Source organism: Hemibagrus wyckioides, linkage group LG15, assembly GCF_019097595.1.
Source record: "Hemibagrus wyckioides isolate EC202008001 linkage group LG15, SWU_Hwy_1.0, whole genome shotgun sequence".
NCBI lineage: Eukaryota > Metazoa > Chordata > Actinopteri > Siluriformes > Bagridae > Hemibagrus > Hemibagrus wyckioides.
Genome location: NC_080724.1, coordinates 13129536 through 13142500, shown reverse-complemented (window position 1 = coordinate 13142500; position 12965 = coordinate 13129536). Strand labels below are relative to the sequence as shown.

General features: G+C 40.8%; 1 protein-coding gene across 4 annotated transcripts in view; it reads left to right on the top strand.

Annotated features, from left to right (window-relative positions):
* The window catches only part of LOC131365861 (pleckstrin homology domain-containing family G member 1), a 30909-nt gene that overhangs the window by 11491 nt on the left and 6453 nt on the right, over window positions 1-12965 (top strand). For 2 of the 4 annotated variants that reach the window (XM_058409752.1, XM_058409751.1), the window contains exons 2-8: window positions 7098-7510; window positions 8460-8560; window positions 9247-9316; window positions 10783-10829; window positions 12044-12194; window positions 12402-12533; window positions 12686-12868. In XM_058409752.1, coding sequence (XP_058265735.1) covers window positions 7220-7510; window positions 8460-8560; window positions 9247-9316; window positions 10783-10829; window positions 12044-12194; window positions 12402-12533; window positions 12686-12868 — 975 coding nt within the window. In that variant the 5' untranslated portion in view covers window positions 7098-7219. Of the gene's footprint in view, window positions 1-690; window positions 831-2206; window positions 2491-7097; window positions 7511-8459; window positions 8561-9246; window positions 9317-10782; window positions 10830-12043; window positions 12195-12401; window positions 12534-12685; window positions 12869-12965 lie in introns of those variants that run through there. The other 2 variants (XM_058409753.1, XM_058409750.1) reach the window with 2 other exon arrangements.

The following is a 12965-nucleotide window of genomic DNA, read 5'->3' as shown; positions in this document are numbered from 1 at the left end:
CAGAAAGACACACACACACACAGAGGTTAATCACAGCAGATGTTACTCTACTCCAGCTATTCAGATCAGTGAATACAAGTGAGTGTTTGCACAATGAAGGGTTGTGTGTGTGTGTGTGTGTGTGTCTTGCTCTCTTTAGCTCGTTATTGACGGTCAGCCTTTGTGTCTCTGCTAGTACACTCGACTCATGGGGTTACCATAACAACAGTAGTTTTCCGGGTAAACCTCCTAAACTGAAACTGCTGGTTGTGTGTGTGTGTGTGTGTGTGTGTGTGTGAGTGAGTGTGTGATGGTCAGCAAGCTGTGGTCCTGAGGTGGGTTTAATTTGGGTCACTGGTTATGAATAGCTCTTTCGAGTATGCATTGTTACACTGACCAGTGTGTGTGTGTGTGTGTGTGTGTGTGCGCGCGCACACTGGCATGTTCCTTCGTTAGCTAACACTAAGAAAAGCGCTCGTCTCAATCGCAGCTTAACTTTAAGCAAACACGCGCCGTGTGTCAGTGTTTCAGTAGCTGTGTGTCAATATGAAATTTTCAGAACAGGTTGGATTTCAGTGTTTCTTTGTTTGTTTCACACACACACACTGCAATTTTTTATTTAAGTATAAATTACTTGTAAAAATACATATGAATGCGTACACATACATATACACTACCGCTCAAATGTTTGGGATCACTTGCATATTTCAGCTTGATTTCAGCTACGGAGGAAGACTCCAGCAAGCCAATCCATCTTGTGGGAGATGCTCCAGGAAGCATGGGGTGAAATCTCATCAGATTATCTTGAAAAATTGACTGCTAGTATGCCCAGACTGTAATTGCTGCAAAAGGTGGGTTTTTTTTTTTTTGATGAAGATGAAACCTTCATCATTTCCATTAAAATCATTATTTCTAACTCTGACATGTCAGCATGTCCTGTTCTTTTGCTATATTTTCTATACAGACTAATTTTGTGTGTGTTTCCTTGGAAAACAATACAATTTTTGAGTGATCCCAAACTATTGAGCGGTAGTGGATTTCTGTCTAGAGCTGTATGAATATAAATAAATGTAGAGAGGTATTATAAACTCTACCATTTGCATAAAGAAAATTGCCTGGAAAAAAAATTCCTGAACTGGACTAAAACTTAAACATTAACTATAAAAGTTTTCTAACAAACATTATAGTTATTCTTCTTGAAACATAAATGGTGGTTTTAAAGGCTGCGTTTAATTATTACAACTTCAGAATCTATTTATCATTTTGTTGCATCACAATGTTATCAGTTAATAGTAATACTAATGCAGTACAACAGAGTAAAACAGCTTCAATTTCAGACTGTAGAATTAATATAGAATAAAAACCTAGATTTTATTATATAAGCGTTTCATGTCAGTGTATAGTGCATGTTAGAATGATTCCGTAAATAAAATATGAATAGCTACACTAGTTAAGGTTTCAGAAGTTTTTGTTTTTGGTATACAGTTAGTATTAGACATTTTAATGAGTTATAATGAATCTAAAAAGAAATGAGTATTAGTTTCTGTTTATTTGGTATAATAACTTTTAGTGTAACACTTAAACATCTTTGCTATAATTTGCAGTAACCTGTTATTAAGGAAAGTGAGATTGTTAATAACCGGAAATGTTTGAGTTGTTTTAAATTGCATGGGGTGTGCGTGTGTGTGTGTGTGTGTGTGTGTGTGAATGAAGACGGAGTGCACAGCTCACGTGGGAACTGCAGTGGGGGGTCTTTATGTGGCACATTGGGCTATTGATCAGAGATAAAGCCTTACTTCTGTTAAAGTAAGTGTGTGTGTGTGTATGTGTGTGTGTGTGTGTGTGTGAGAGAGAGGGGGGTGTTCTGGAAATATGCTGACTAACCTGAAAGTTCTTCTGCATAGTTTTTACCTAAACACACACACACACACTTTAACTAAATGTGCACACCACTTGGATTATTATTATTATGATGATTATTATTGTATTATCTGTGAGAGAGAAGGAAAGAAAGTTGACAAAAAGACAGCAATGTGAGAAGGATACAATCAGACAGACACAGAGAGAGAGAGAGAGAGAGAGAGAGAGAGGAAACAAAACACCTTAAAGAAATCACATCAGAGACCAGTTCTGTGGAAGCCTGCAGTGTGGAGTGGGTGGAGCTACAGGGACAGAGGGCGTGTGTGTATGAGTGTGTGTGTGTGTGTGTGTGTGTCTGAGTGTGTGTGTCAGTGAAAGATTCTCGCACAGACAGGGAGGTCAGCTTCACTGCGGCTTCTACGGATAAACTTGTGTGTGTAAACCGAGGATTTACAGAGTGTGTGAGAGAGCGTGCACACATACACACACACACACACATACACTTCCAGCTGTGTGTGTGCGCGAGTGTGTATGTGTATGGATTGTGTGTGTGGGGGATTAGTTAGACCAAGAGTGAGACGGCACTGGAATACTAAGTGGAAATGTGAAGAGGAGAAACTTTTAAAACTTCACACGCCAACATGCCAATGGGTAAGACAACACACACACACACACACAGACAGACACACATACAAAATGCATACTGCCATTTGCTTTTGTTTTAGGATTTGTTTCACTTGGAATTTTAAGAGTTTCTGTGTGTGTGTGTGTGTGTGTGTGTGTGTGTATGTACTCCTTTTCAATCAGTGCACTCAGTGATGTAAATGGTGTGATTATGTACACTAACTCAGTCATTACTGCCTAAAACAGTGTGTGTCTGTGTGTGTGAAGTTTATTTTCAGTGGACTGTTTTGTCATGATGGATAGTATATTATTATGTCTCTCTCTCCTGTCCACCCCCACTGACCTAAATTAGTCTCCCACAGTGTGTGTGTGTGTGTGTGTGTGTGTGTGTGTGTGTGTGTGTGTGTATGGGCTGATGGCTGGATAAGAGCAGATTAGAAAATAACAAGTCCCTGAAAATTAGAAGGGCAAAAGACAGAGCTATAAAGAGAGAGAGAGAGAGAGAGAGAAGGATGGACACATGGAGAGAGACAGAGGCATATCAACCAAAAAGTGCAAGACAAACAAAAGGAGAGACAGATAGAGAGAAAAAGAGACAGATGAGCAAAGAGAAACAGAGAAAAACAGAGACGGTGAGAGAAAACAGACTGATGGAAACAGAGGGACAGACAAATGGAAAGAAAGAGAGACAGACAGATGGAGAGGGACACAGGAAGAACAACAGAAACAAATGGAGAGACAGACAGATGGATAGATAGAGGGACAGAGACAGACAGCTGTGGGTGTGTGTTAGTGTTACAGCTGGAATTTTGGTGTGTTCACTATTTCCTGTTCTCTGTAATAAACACAGTGCATCATGGGTAATCTGAGGGTCCTTAAGGTACTTGGGTCACTTCCATCTAATTCGTCTTTATGCTGAATAAAACCTCAGATCATGCAGATAGCATGTAGCTGTTGTGAAACTGAGTTGTTTATGTTTGAAGGTAACACAATACACAGTTCCTGAATTAAAGTCAAGGCTAAACGTTTTGCTAGATAGCTGTTTGTTTGTGTAAACTGTAATGTTACACAGAAAGCACTGCAAGCATGCTTTAGCTTTAATAATGACAGCATTATCTCCAGCTAAAGCTCAGATGTGTTTGAACGTCAGCGTTTCCTCAGTCACACTGTCATAATTAGACAGTTAGCTGTTCAGTTTGAGTCTTAATTGTGGTGTCTGTTCTGTCCCAAATTACATGCTAGTATGAACTCTTCTCTCAGACATATGGTTTTAGTTGAGTGTCACACTACTGCTAACTGCTAAGTGTTTAGCTGTCAGCTAGAAACTAGCCTTACATTTATGAAGAATTTACCATAATCCTGGCAGGTCTTCTTCTACTTCTTTCGGCTTAAACTCCTGATCTTAATCTGGCCTTCCTAATTTCGTCCCCCAAACGTCCAACATGAGCTGTCCCTCTGATGTACTCGTTCCTAATCCTGTCCAACCTTGTCACTCCCAAAGAGAACCTCAACATCTTCAGCTCTGCTACCTCCAGCTCTGACTCCTGTCTCTTCCTCAGTGACACTGTCTCTAAACCATACAGCATGGTCGGTCTCACTAGTGTCTTGTACCATAATACCTGCAGGTGAAAAGAAAAAAAAATTGAAAGTTGACAAATAGGAGACTTTAGAGTTAGCTGTGAAGAAAAGTTTTCTGTCATGAGTAGCTATGCTAAGTGTAATAAAAGTGTAATATTAGCTGAGCGGAGTGTTTTCTCACTAATTTAACATCACATCTGAGGTAAATGTAGACCTTCTTGATGATTCTGTATTGTTTTCATGCACATTGAAACCAATCCTTATGCTTAATAAGGACATTTTGACACGCCATGAACACTGATGTTGTGGTGGGACACTCAACTATCATGCTAAGCTAATGTTAGCTCAGAGAAGATGTGTAAAATTGCTGATCGATTTTTTTTTAACATATTGAATTAATTCAGTAAAAATGATGAAATGCAGTAATCGCGAGGTGCTGATTGGCAGGATAGGGTGTGTTAGTGTTTGTTTACTTCCTAGTTCCTTCCTATTCTCCATAAACAGCAGGATGCATTATGGGTAATTTGTGCCATTATGGCTATTTAGGCTATTTTCAGTACTTGTGTGTAGTTAGTGTTGTTGCTAAAAGCTATACACACACATGTATCATGTGGAGCTTGTGAAAATGAGCTGTATGTGTGGGAAGGCAGCACAAAATGTTGATTAGTAGTGTGTTAATGTTCATTTTCTGGACATTTTCGGATTTTTTGTTCATTATTGTCGAAGAGCATTACACAGAAGCAGAATCGCTCTAAAACCTTTAATAAATAATTCACAGTTATAAAAGTGCTGACATTTACACAGTGTTGAACTGTGATGTTTGTTCACCGCTTTTAGAGCAGTTAGCTCCGCCCACATGCTCTGACTCTTTAAAAATACATCAGAAACCTTAAGATAAAGAAGAAACACAGCTAAATACCATGCTACACCTTCACATCATGTTAATACTGTACAATGCTGTGTGTGTATAAGTGTGTAATAAAGCTGTTATAACAGTGAATCAGTTTGGGTCAGGATCTCGGTGACAGGAAACTGAAACTCTGATAAAGAGTTTATTATAGAAACATGAGCAAGTCAGACGGATGATGGAGAGATAATGATAGAGAGAGAGACAGGCAGAGGAAGAGAGACAGACAGAGGGAGATGGATTACAGTGTGACTGAGTTCTCTTTCTGTGTGTGTGTGTGTGTGTGTGTGTGTTAATTCCATTCGTTACAGACACGCAGCTTCTTCTCCATGTAAAATGCACATCACCATGGAGACAGTAAGATAAGTTGTGTGTGTGTGTGTGTGTGTTGGAGATCAGCTCAGCCTGATATCATCCTATCTAAGTGTGTTTAGCCGCTGCAAAAGATTCATCATTGGATCACCTGTGTGTATGTGTGTGTGTGTGGAGGGTTTAAGATGATCTCTGTGGTAAACAGACAGAGAGAATAGAGCAGCTGCATCATTTTCTTTTATTCCTTTATCCTTTTATCTCTCTGTGTCAATAAGCAGCAAACACACACACACACTTCAGTAATCGCTGTTAAATCTCAACCCATAACATACACAAATTATCTGATTATTATTAAAGACATCTTTGTTATTAAGGACTCTTTTGTACTGCTTAAAATGTGGCGTGTGATTACGCAATGCCTGATTTTTCTCTCACAGTCACTCGCTAGAGGCTCCGCTAACAGATCTTTTTTGCAACAAAATCTTAAACTAACGAGATAACGAGAAGAATGACCTCTGGTTAACTACAAAATAAGTAATGCTAGCATGTTATGTGATATTTAGCCACAGTTGGTAATGCAAAAATACACAGAATGGCTTTAAAAAAAAGAGTCCAAAATCTGAGCTAGTTAGCAAGGTACTTGCATTTGCTAGCTGTATGTAACCATGGAAACCACTTCAAACAATAATCTGTGTGTTGAATATCACTAAAACACGTTCAAAAAAATCAGTGGCACACGTTTGGCAGATTTTTGTTTATGTACGTCTTTGATAATTTGTGTATTTTTACTGCTGTGTGTTGTGTGTTTAAAATAAGTGTTTATGGTTTGTAGGGTTGTACCTGTGTACACTACAGAGTGCAGCAGGTTTAACATTAACACACACTCACTCAGTGAAATAAGCTCAGGCTTAGCTCTAAATGGTTTGGTTTGTAAAGATCAGAGTGAACATGATCTCACTCTCTCTCACATACACACACACACACACACACACACATGGACGCACCTACAGTGTGTGGAGTTTACAATTACCTGAGTCTGAACAAGTCCATGTGGCTTTTGAAGCTCAACCACATGTCGTTGTGTGTGTGTGTTTGTGTGTGTGTGTGTGTGTGTGTGTGTATGTATGTATGTGTGTGTATGGGTGTGTGTCTGTGTGTACACAAGACAGACAGAAGCACTGTGAACCTGTGTACCTGACCCACTCAGACTTGACTGTGTTCTCAGAGGGTGTTGTGTGTGTGTGTGTGTGTGTGTGTGTCCTCCCTTAATTGTCACTCTATAGCTTGATTTGTTTCCATGACCAATGTGTGTGAAACACTCCTGTGGTCAATTCTTGACTGGCTGTTAGTCCTGTGGTGGTCCTGTGGGAGTGCCAATACATTTGAAATGTGACAGATGGCTACAGTCTGAGAGAGAGCGAGAGTAAGGTGAAAGGTGTAATATGGTGAGTCTGGCTGTGTTATTTATTTGAATGTGTTCAGATTATACTGAACACACACACACAGGCCTCTTTCTCAGTCTTTCTTAGTGAAACGGCTCCATTACACTGTTAATCCGACCATTAAACCCTCTCTTTCAGCCTCTGAGTGTGTATGTGTGTGTTTTTTGCTCATTTGCCTGCACAAATCAGGAAAGTCTAGACTGTGAGGCACCTGAAAGGCATAACAGAGCTTTCATTTACACACATCCGCATACACACACACATACTTATATATAATATATATATATATAATACATTTTCTCAAATATTTACGAAGAATAAAGTTATTTGAAGAAAGTGTGTGATTTGGGACACCCTCACAGTGGACTGATGATGGTCTTTTCTGTCTGTTTCAGAAGAGTTCCCGTTCTCCCCTGATGTCTTACCCCCATTGTTGGAGGTCCCCGTTCTTGAAGGGGCGGTGCTAAGCCGAGGGTCCTTCCGAAACCCTGCCCTCAGACACTGCTCCTCTCACAGCATGGATTCTGCCCAGTGCAACGACCGGCCTGTCAGCTACACCTCCACATCCTCCTCCTCCTCGTCACGGGACAGCCACTGTTCAGCTGTGTTAGGCTCCGCCCCCGAGCGGGACAGAGACTCTGGGGCGATCCGACTGGAGCTTGTCCCTGCTCGTCAGCTGGAGGAGGTGAAGCCACCTGCACCGGCCAATCAGGATGAGGAGCGTAAAGTGGCCTATGTGGATCATGTGGTGCAGGAGATTCTGGAGACAGAGAGGACGTATGTCCAGGACCTGCAGAGCATCGTACAGGTGTGACATGCAGTGTGTGTGTGTGTGGCGGGGGGTTGTTTTGGGTAAAGTCAAATATCCAGGTCATGACCCACAGGAGGAATAAATGAAGCACTTCCTCCCCTTTCTCTCTCTTTCAAAAGTGAGAAAAGAAACATTTTGTAACAGGAACACCCTTACCCCAAACACACACACACACAGATTGAGGTTGATGGATGGCTCCGCTGAGGAGAGAGGGAGTGAGCAATGAAAGAGTGAGAGAGCAGGATGGAGTAAAATGATACTTGAGAGTAAATTGGTTAGAAAAACAAGAGCAGGAGAAAAGAAATATACTTTATCTCACTGTGTGTGTGTGTGTGTTTGCACATATAACTATGAGGGAACTAATAGTGCATTTGTACAATTAACACACAAACACACACTCACACAGACACAGGAAGGAGAAAAAGGTGTGACCATGCAAACACAAACATTTGCTGAAATTGAGATGCATTCACCTGTGACAGATCTGTATCTGTGTGTGTGTTTGTGTGTGTGTGTGTTTGTGTGTGTGTGTTAAAGAACTGTGTGCTGTCAGGTATTATGGACACATTTTGGTGTCATCCAGAAGAGGATGGGTTACTTTAAAGGTTTCATTAGGGATCTAAAGCTACATCTGGGTGTCTGTAGCTGCTCTGGGTAAAACGATGACTGATGTTGGAATGCTATGTGAATTTGGAATTATGTGTGAATTGGAATTGTGTGTTGTATGTATTTGTGTGTTATTCCATTTGAATAACCTGTGTGTGTGTGTGTGTGTGAGAGAGAGAGAGAGAGAGAGAGATAACCTGAGATTTATAATTAATCCACAAAACAACTTTACAGTACACAACGTCAACAACATTAAATTTCTCTCTCTCTCTGTCTCTCTCTTTTTCTCTTTCTCTCTTTTCTCTCTCTCTCTCTCTCTCTCTCTCTCTCTCTCTCTCAGGATTATTTGGAGTGCATCAGTAATCAGACTCGTCCCATGCTAGGGTTGGAGGACAGGAATTCACTGTTTGGAAACATCCGGGAAATTTACTGTTTCAATAGGTAAAACACACACGTACACACACACACACACACACACACACACACACACACAAGTCTTGAAACATTTATAGCATGATATGGAAGGGAAAAAAAAGACTAAATATGAGGCATGTGTGTGTGCGTGTGTGTGGGTATGGAGGTTTAGAAAATGGAGAGTCTGTCATTTTACATCTTTCAATCACAGTCTCTCTTTACTGCACCAGACCACACACACACACACAATCTAATATGCTATGATGCTATATCTGCATGGATGTGTGTTGTAAAGATGTGTGTGTGAGAGAGAGTGAGAGCCGATTTCACTTGTGCAGCTGTGACCCCCCCCACACACACAACTGCAGGAAGTAGTTTTAAACAATGTGCAGTAGTGTTAGTGTATGGTGTTTACTGAAAGTTAAATACAATTTAGTATTATTGACTGCTTTCATGCATCACACTGACCCACTACCACTTACTACATTATTTTATGATTGTGATGCGATGTGATTGGATCTGGTGTTGTGTTGTGTTTTAGCTGTAAACAATAATATAACTTTAACATGTGTAGATCTGTTTGAACTCATTTATAAATCTGAATACGAATGAATTTATTAATAAACCATTGAGTGTTTACACAAAAAATTTGTAATAAAATTTAAAGTTTATATTTTCTGATTGTGTGTGTGTGTGTGTGTGCGCGCACTTAGGCATCTCCTGCATGATTTGGAAAAGTGTAATGCAGACCCGGTGGCCATCGCTCAGTGTTTTGTCGCGAAGGTAAAAATCCCTCTTTCTCTCTCTCTCTCTCTCTCTCTCTCTCTCTCTCTCTCACTCACTCTCGCTCTTTCTTTCCTTCTTTTTTTTCTTTTCCTCTCTCTCTCTCTCTCTCTCTCTCTCTGCTGCCTGTTTTGGCCTGTCTCTGTTTTGCTACAGCTGTTTAAAAAGACACACACACACACACACACAATATCTGCACCATTTAATCCAGTTTAATGCTTTCATTTGATTTAGAAGTCATTTTTATTTGGGGGTCCACGTATAAACCCGAATTATTGTGTGTGTGTGTGTGTGTGTGTGTGTGTGTGTGTAAAATAGAAAATGGGCTTTTTCTCTGAAATGCTGAATCAGGAACTTTTCACGGAGTTAACAAGACCTTACTCGCTAACCACACACACACAAACACAAACACACACATGTAAATTGTGTGTTTAAATGTAAAAGTCCTCGATTCTTTGTCTTTCAGGATTTTTTCAGGTTTTGCCTAGTTTCAGGTTCCATGTTTGGTTTTCTCATTAACCTAACTGCAGAGTGACATTGAACACAACATACTCACATCTGTTCAGACAAACTGTGTGTTATGAAACTTTGAGACAAATTTAATTCAGCTGTTGTCGGTGCATTTAACCTTCACAATAACCACGTTAACACGGAGTAAGCTTTCATGTACAGGACGTCGGCCAAACGGAGCAGCGCACAGAAAATCACTGTTTTATACTTAAAAACCAATGTTTGTGTTCATCAGGAAAGAAACTGCTAATTACTGTAGTTTTTAATTAGAGACCTGTGTTTGTGTGTGTGTGTCCTCCTACTGAACCTCATCATACCCTCATCATTTACTTGGAGATTCTGTGTGTGTGTGTGTGTGTGTGTGTGTGTGTATGTGTGTAAAAGAGAAAATGGACTTTTCCTTTAGCGCACACACACACACATCTGGTTGTGTTTGAAGCAGATGTGTGGTTTCCAGACATTTGGAGATCAATGCACTTTAATTTACATGTTTCCGTGTGTGTGTCTGTGGTGGATGTAGGATGGGGAAATTTGGGATCAGAGACAAGTCAGAGAGAGGCAGACAGTCAGGCAGAGAGACTGACAGACAGAGAGAGACAGGCAATCAGACAGAGAGATAGACAGACAGAGAGACAGACAAAAAGACGGGCAGAGAAAAAGACAGACAGAAAGAAGCTTTGATACTTGATGCTCTGTATTTGTTACTGAGTGTTTGATGATAATAATGGAGCTAGTGAAATGGAAACACACACACACACATAAGAATGCAGTTCTCTATACTTAACTCTCTCTTTACTTCTTTCACAGTGTCTCTTGCCCACTCTTAATTTACCATCCTTTGAAACTTAAAACTTTCCCAGAATAAAGAAGAAATAGTATGTGTGTTTGTATGTGTGTGTGTGTGTGTGTGTGTGTGTGTGTGTGTGTGTGTAATGATTATTGTTTCTGTCTTTCAGAGTGAAGAATTTCATATTTATACACAGTACTGCACTAATTATCCAAGGTAAGGCATGAACCCACACACACACAAAGTTATGGGTTCATCAGTGGCTGACCCCTTGATGACCTTTGGTGGTTTGTTGTTTTGTGTAAAGGTGTCTCATATTCTGCTATTCTGTCTCCTACATGAACATGAGCCTGTGTGTGTGTGTGTGTTACAGTAAATGTAAGTTTAGAGCTCTCTAGGACTGTATGGTTGTGTTTTATCTCATGCCCTGGAGCTGCAGTTGTCATGACAAAAATAAGGCATAAGATCAGTGTGTGTGTGTGTGTGTGTGTGTGTGTGTGTGTGTGTGTTTGTGGGTGGTAAAATGATAAGTTTCTGCTTTTGTAGTTAAAGTAGAGTCTAACCAAAAAGGATTAAATTGCCAAAGGGACAAAAAAAAAAAAACAATCACAGAGGGGTGTGTGAAATAAGGGCAGGACGACGTGACAAAAAGCATCATATGATTCTCAGAGGCGTTTCTACGATATACGATTATTTACTGTCAGCGATACAGCAGTGTTGAGTTTAAAAATAACCATTGTAAATAAAATACTTTTGTTCTTAAGTCATTTTTGTTCAATTCATATTTATTTACAAATATTTTAGTTGTTTGCACTCTGTGTGGGTGGGGCTTCCTCTCTCTCTCACCTGTCAGTCAGTGACACTTGCCAATTATGGACATCTGTGAGCTCATGTATGAGGAAGAGGGTGGATAGCGTTTTCCTCCAAGTGTGTTACACTGATCTGTGATGTAGCATGAGCAGCAGTTCAAAACAATTCAGTGCAGTGCTCTGTGTGTGTGTGTGTGTCTTTCAGACAGTGTGCTGTGTGACCCTTCTTGGGGTCACCAGCTGTATAAGGGTGTGGGGTGACAATCTCAAAGGGCCAGACAAGAAGCTATTCAAACACACTGCGCACACACACACACACACACGCGCGCGCACACACACACACACATACACACACAGTGTAGCAGTGCTCTGAAGACAGTGAGTCAGGTCAGATTTCCAACTGGGACAATGTGGGGCCTGTGTGTACGATGCTGGAATGTGCACACACACATAGACAGACACACACACACACACACACACACACACACACACACACACAGTGAAGTGTGTAGAGTCAATGCAGTGCAGTATTAAGCTGTCCAATAAGCTGTAAAACCAGGCCATTAACATTCAGGCATGACCTCTACTCTCTCTTTTGTGTGTTTGTGTGTGTGTGTGCAGATCTGTAGCCGTCCTCAGTGAGTGTATGAGGAATAAAGCAGTGGCGAAGTTTCTGCGTGAGCGTCAGGAGTGTGCGAAACACTCGCTTCCTCTCGGCTCCTTCCTGCTCAAACCTGTACAGAGGATCCTCAAGTACCACCTGCTGCTGCATGTACGACACACACACACACACACACACCCTTATAAAAGATTTATATAGCCACATGCTACCTAACTGAATTTCTAAACTCTAGTATCTGTGGGTCAACAGTGTTCACATATCCTTAACCAGCATAATGTGTTTTGTTCAATTTGGCCCTATTATAACTCTTACATTTGTGTCTTGTCTTGGTGTGTATGTGTGTGTATGTGTGTGTAGGAGATCGCCACACACCTGGAGAAGGACTCAGAGAGACATGCTGTGGTTCAGGAGGCTATTGACACCATGCAGAGGGTTGCCTGGCACATTAATGACATGAAGAGAAAACATGAGAACACTGTCAGACTTCAGGTAACACACACATACACACACACAAACTTTCATGAGAGACTAAAAAGTATAGCTGCTTCAATGTAAGCAAGAACGGGACTTTGATTCAGTGACATCCTCAACATAAAATTAATCTCTCTCTCTCTCTCTCTCTCTCTCTCTCTGTCCATCAGGAGATCCAGAGTTTGTTGACGAACTGGCAGGGTCCTGATCTGATTGGCTACGGTGAGCTGGTTTTGGAGGGAACGTTCCGGGTCCAGAGGGTAAAAAACGAGAGAACGCTCTTCCTCTTTGACAAACTCCTCCTCATCACCAAGAAACGAGAGGAGAACTATGCGTACAAGGCACACATACTGGTAAAATACACCCCCACACACATACACACAAAAACACAAATGGACACTCTTAAATATATTCTGCTTGTAGGTTTTGAATGATTGTAACTATCTTGTG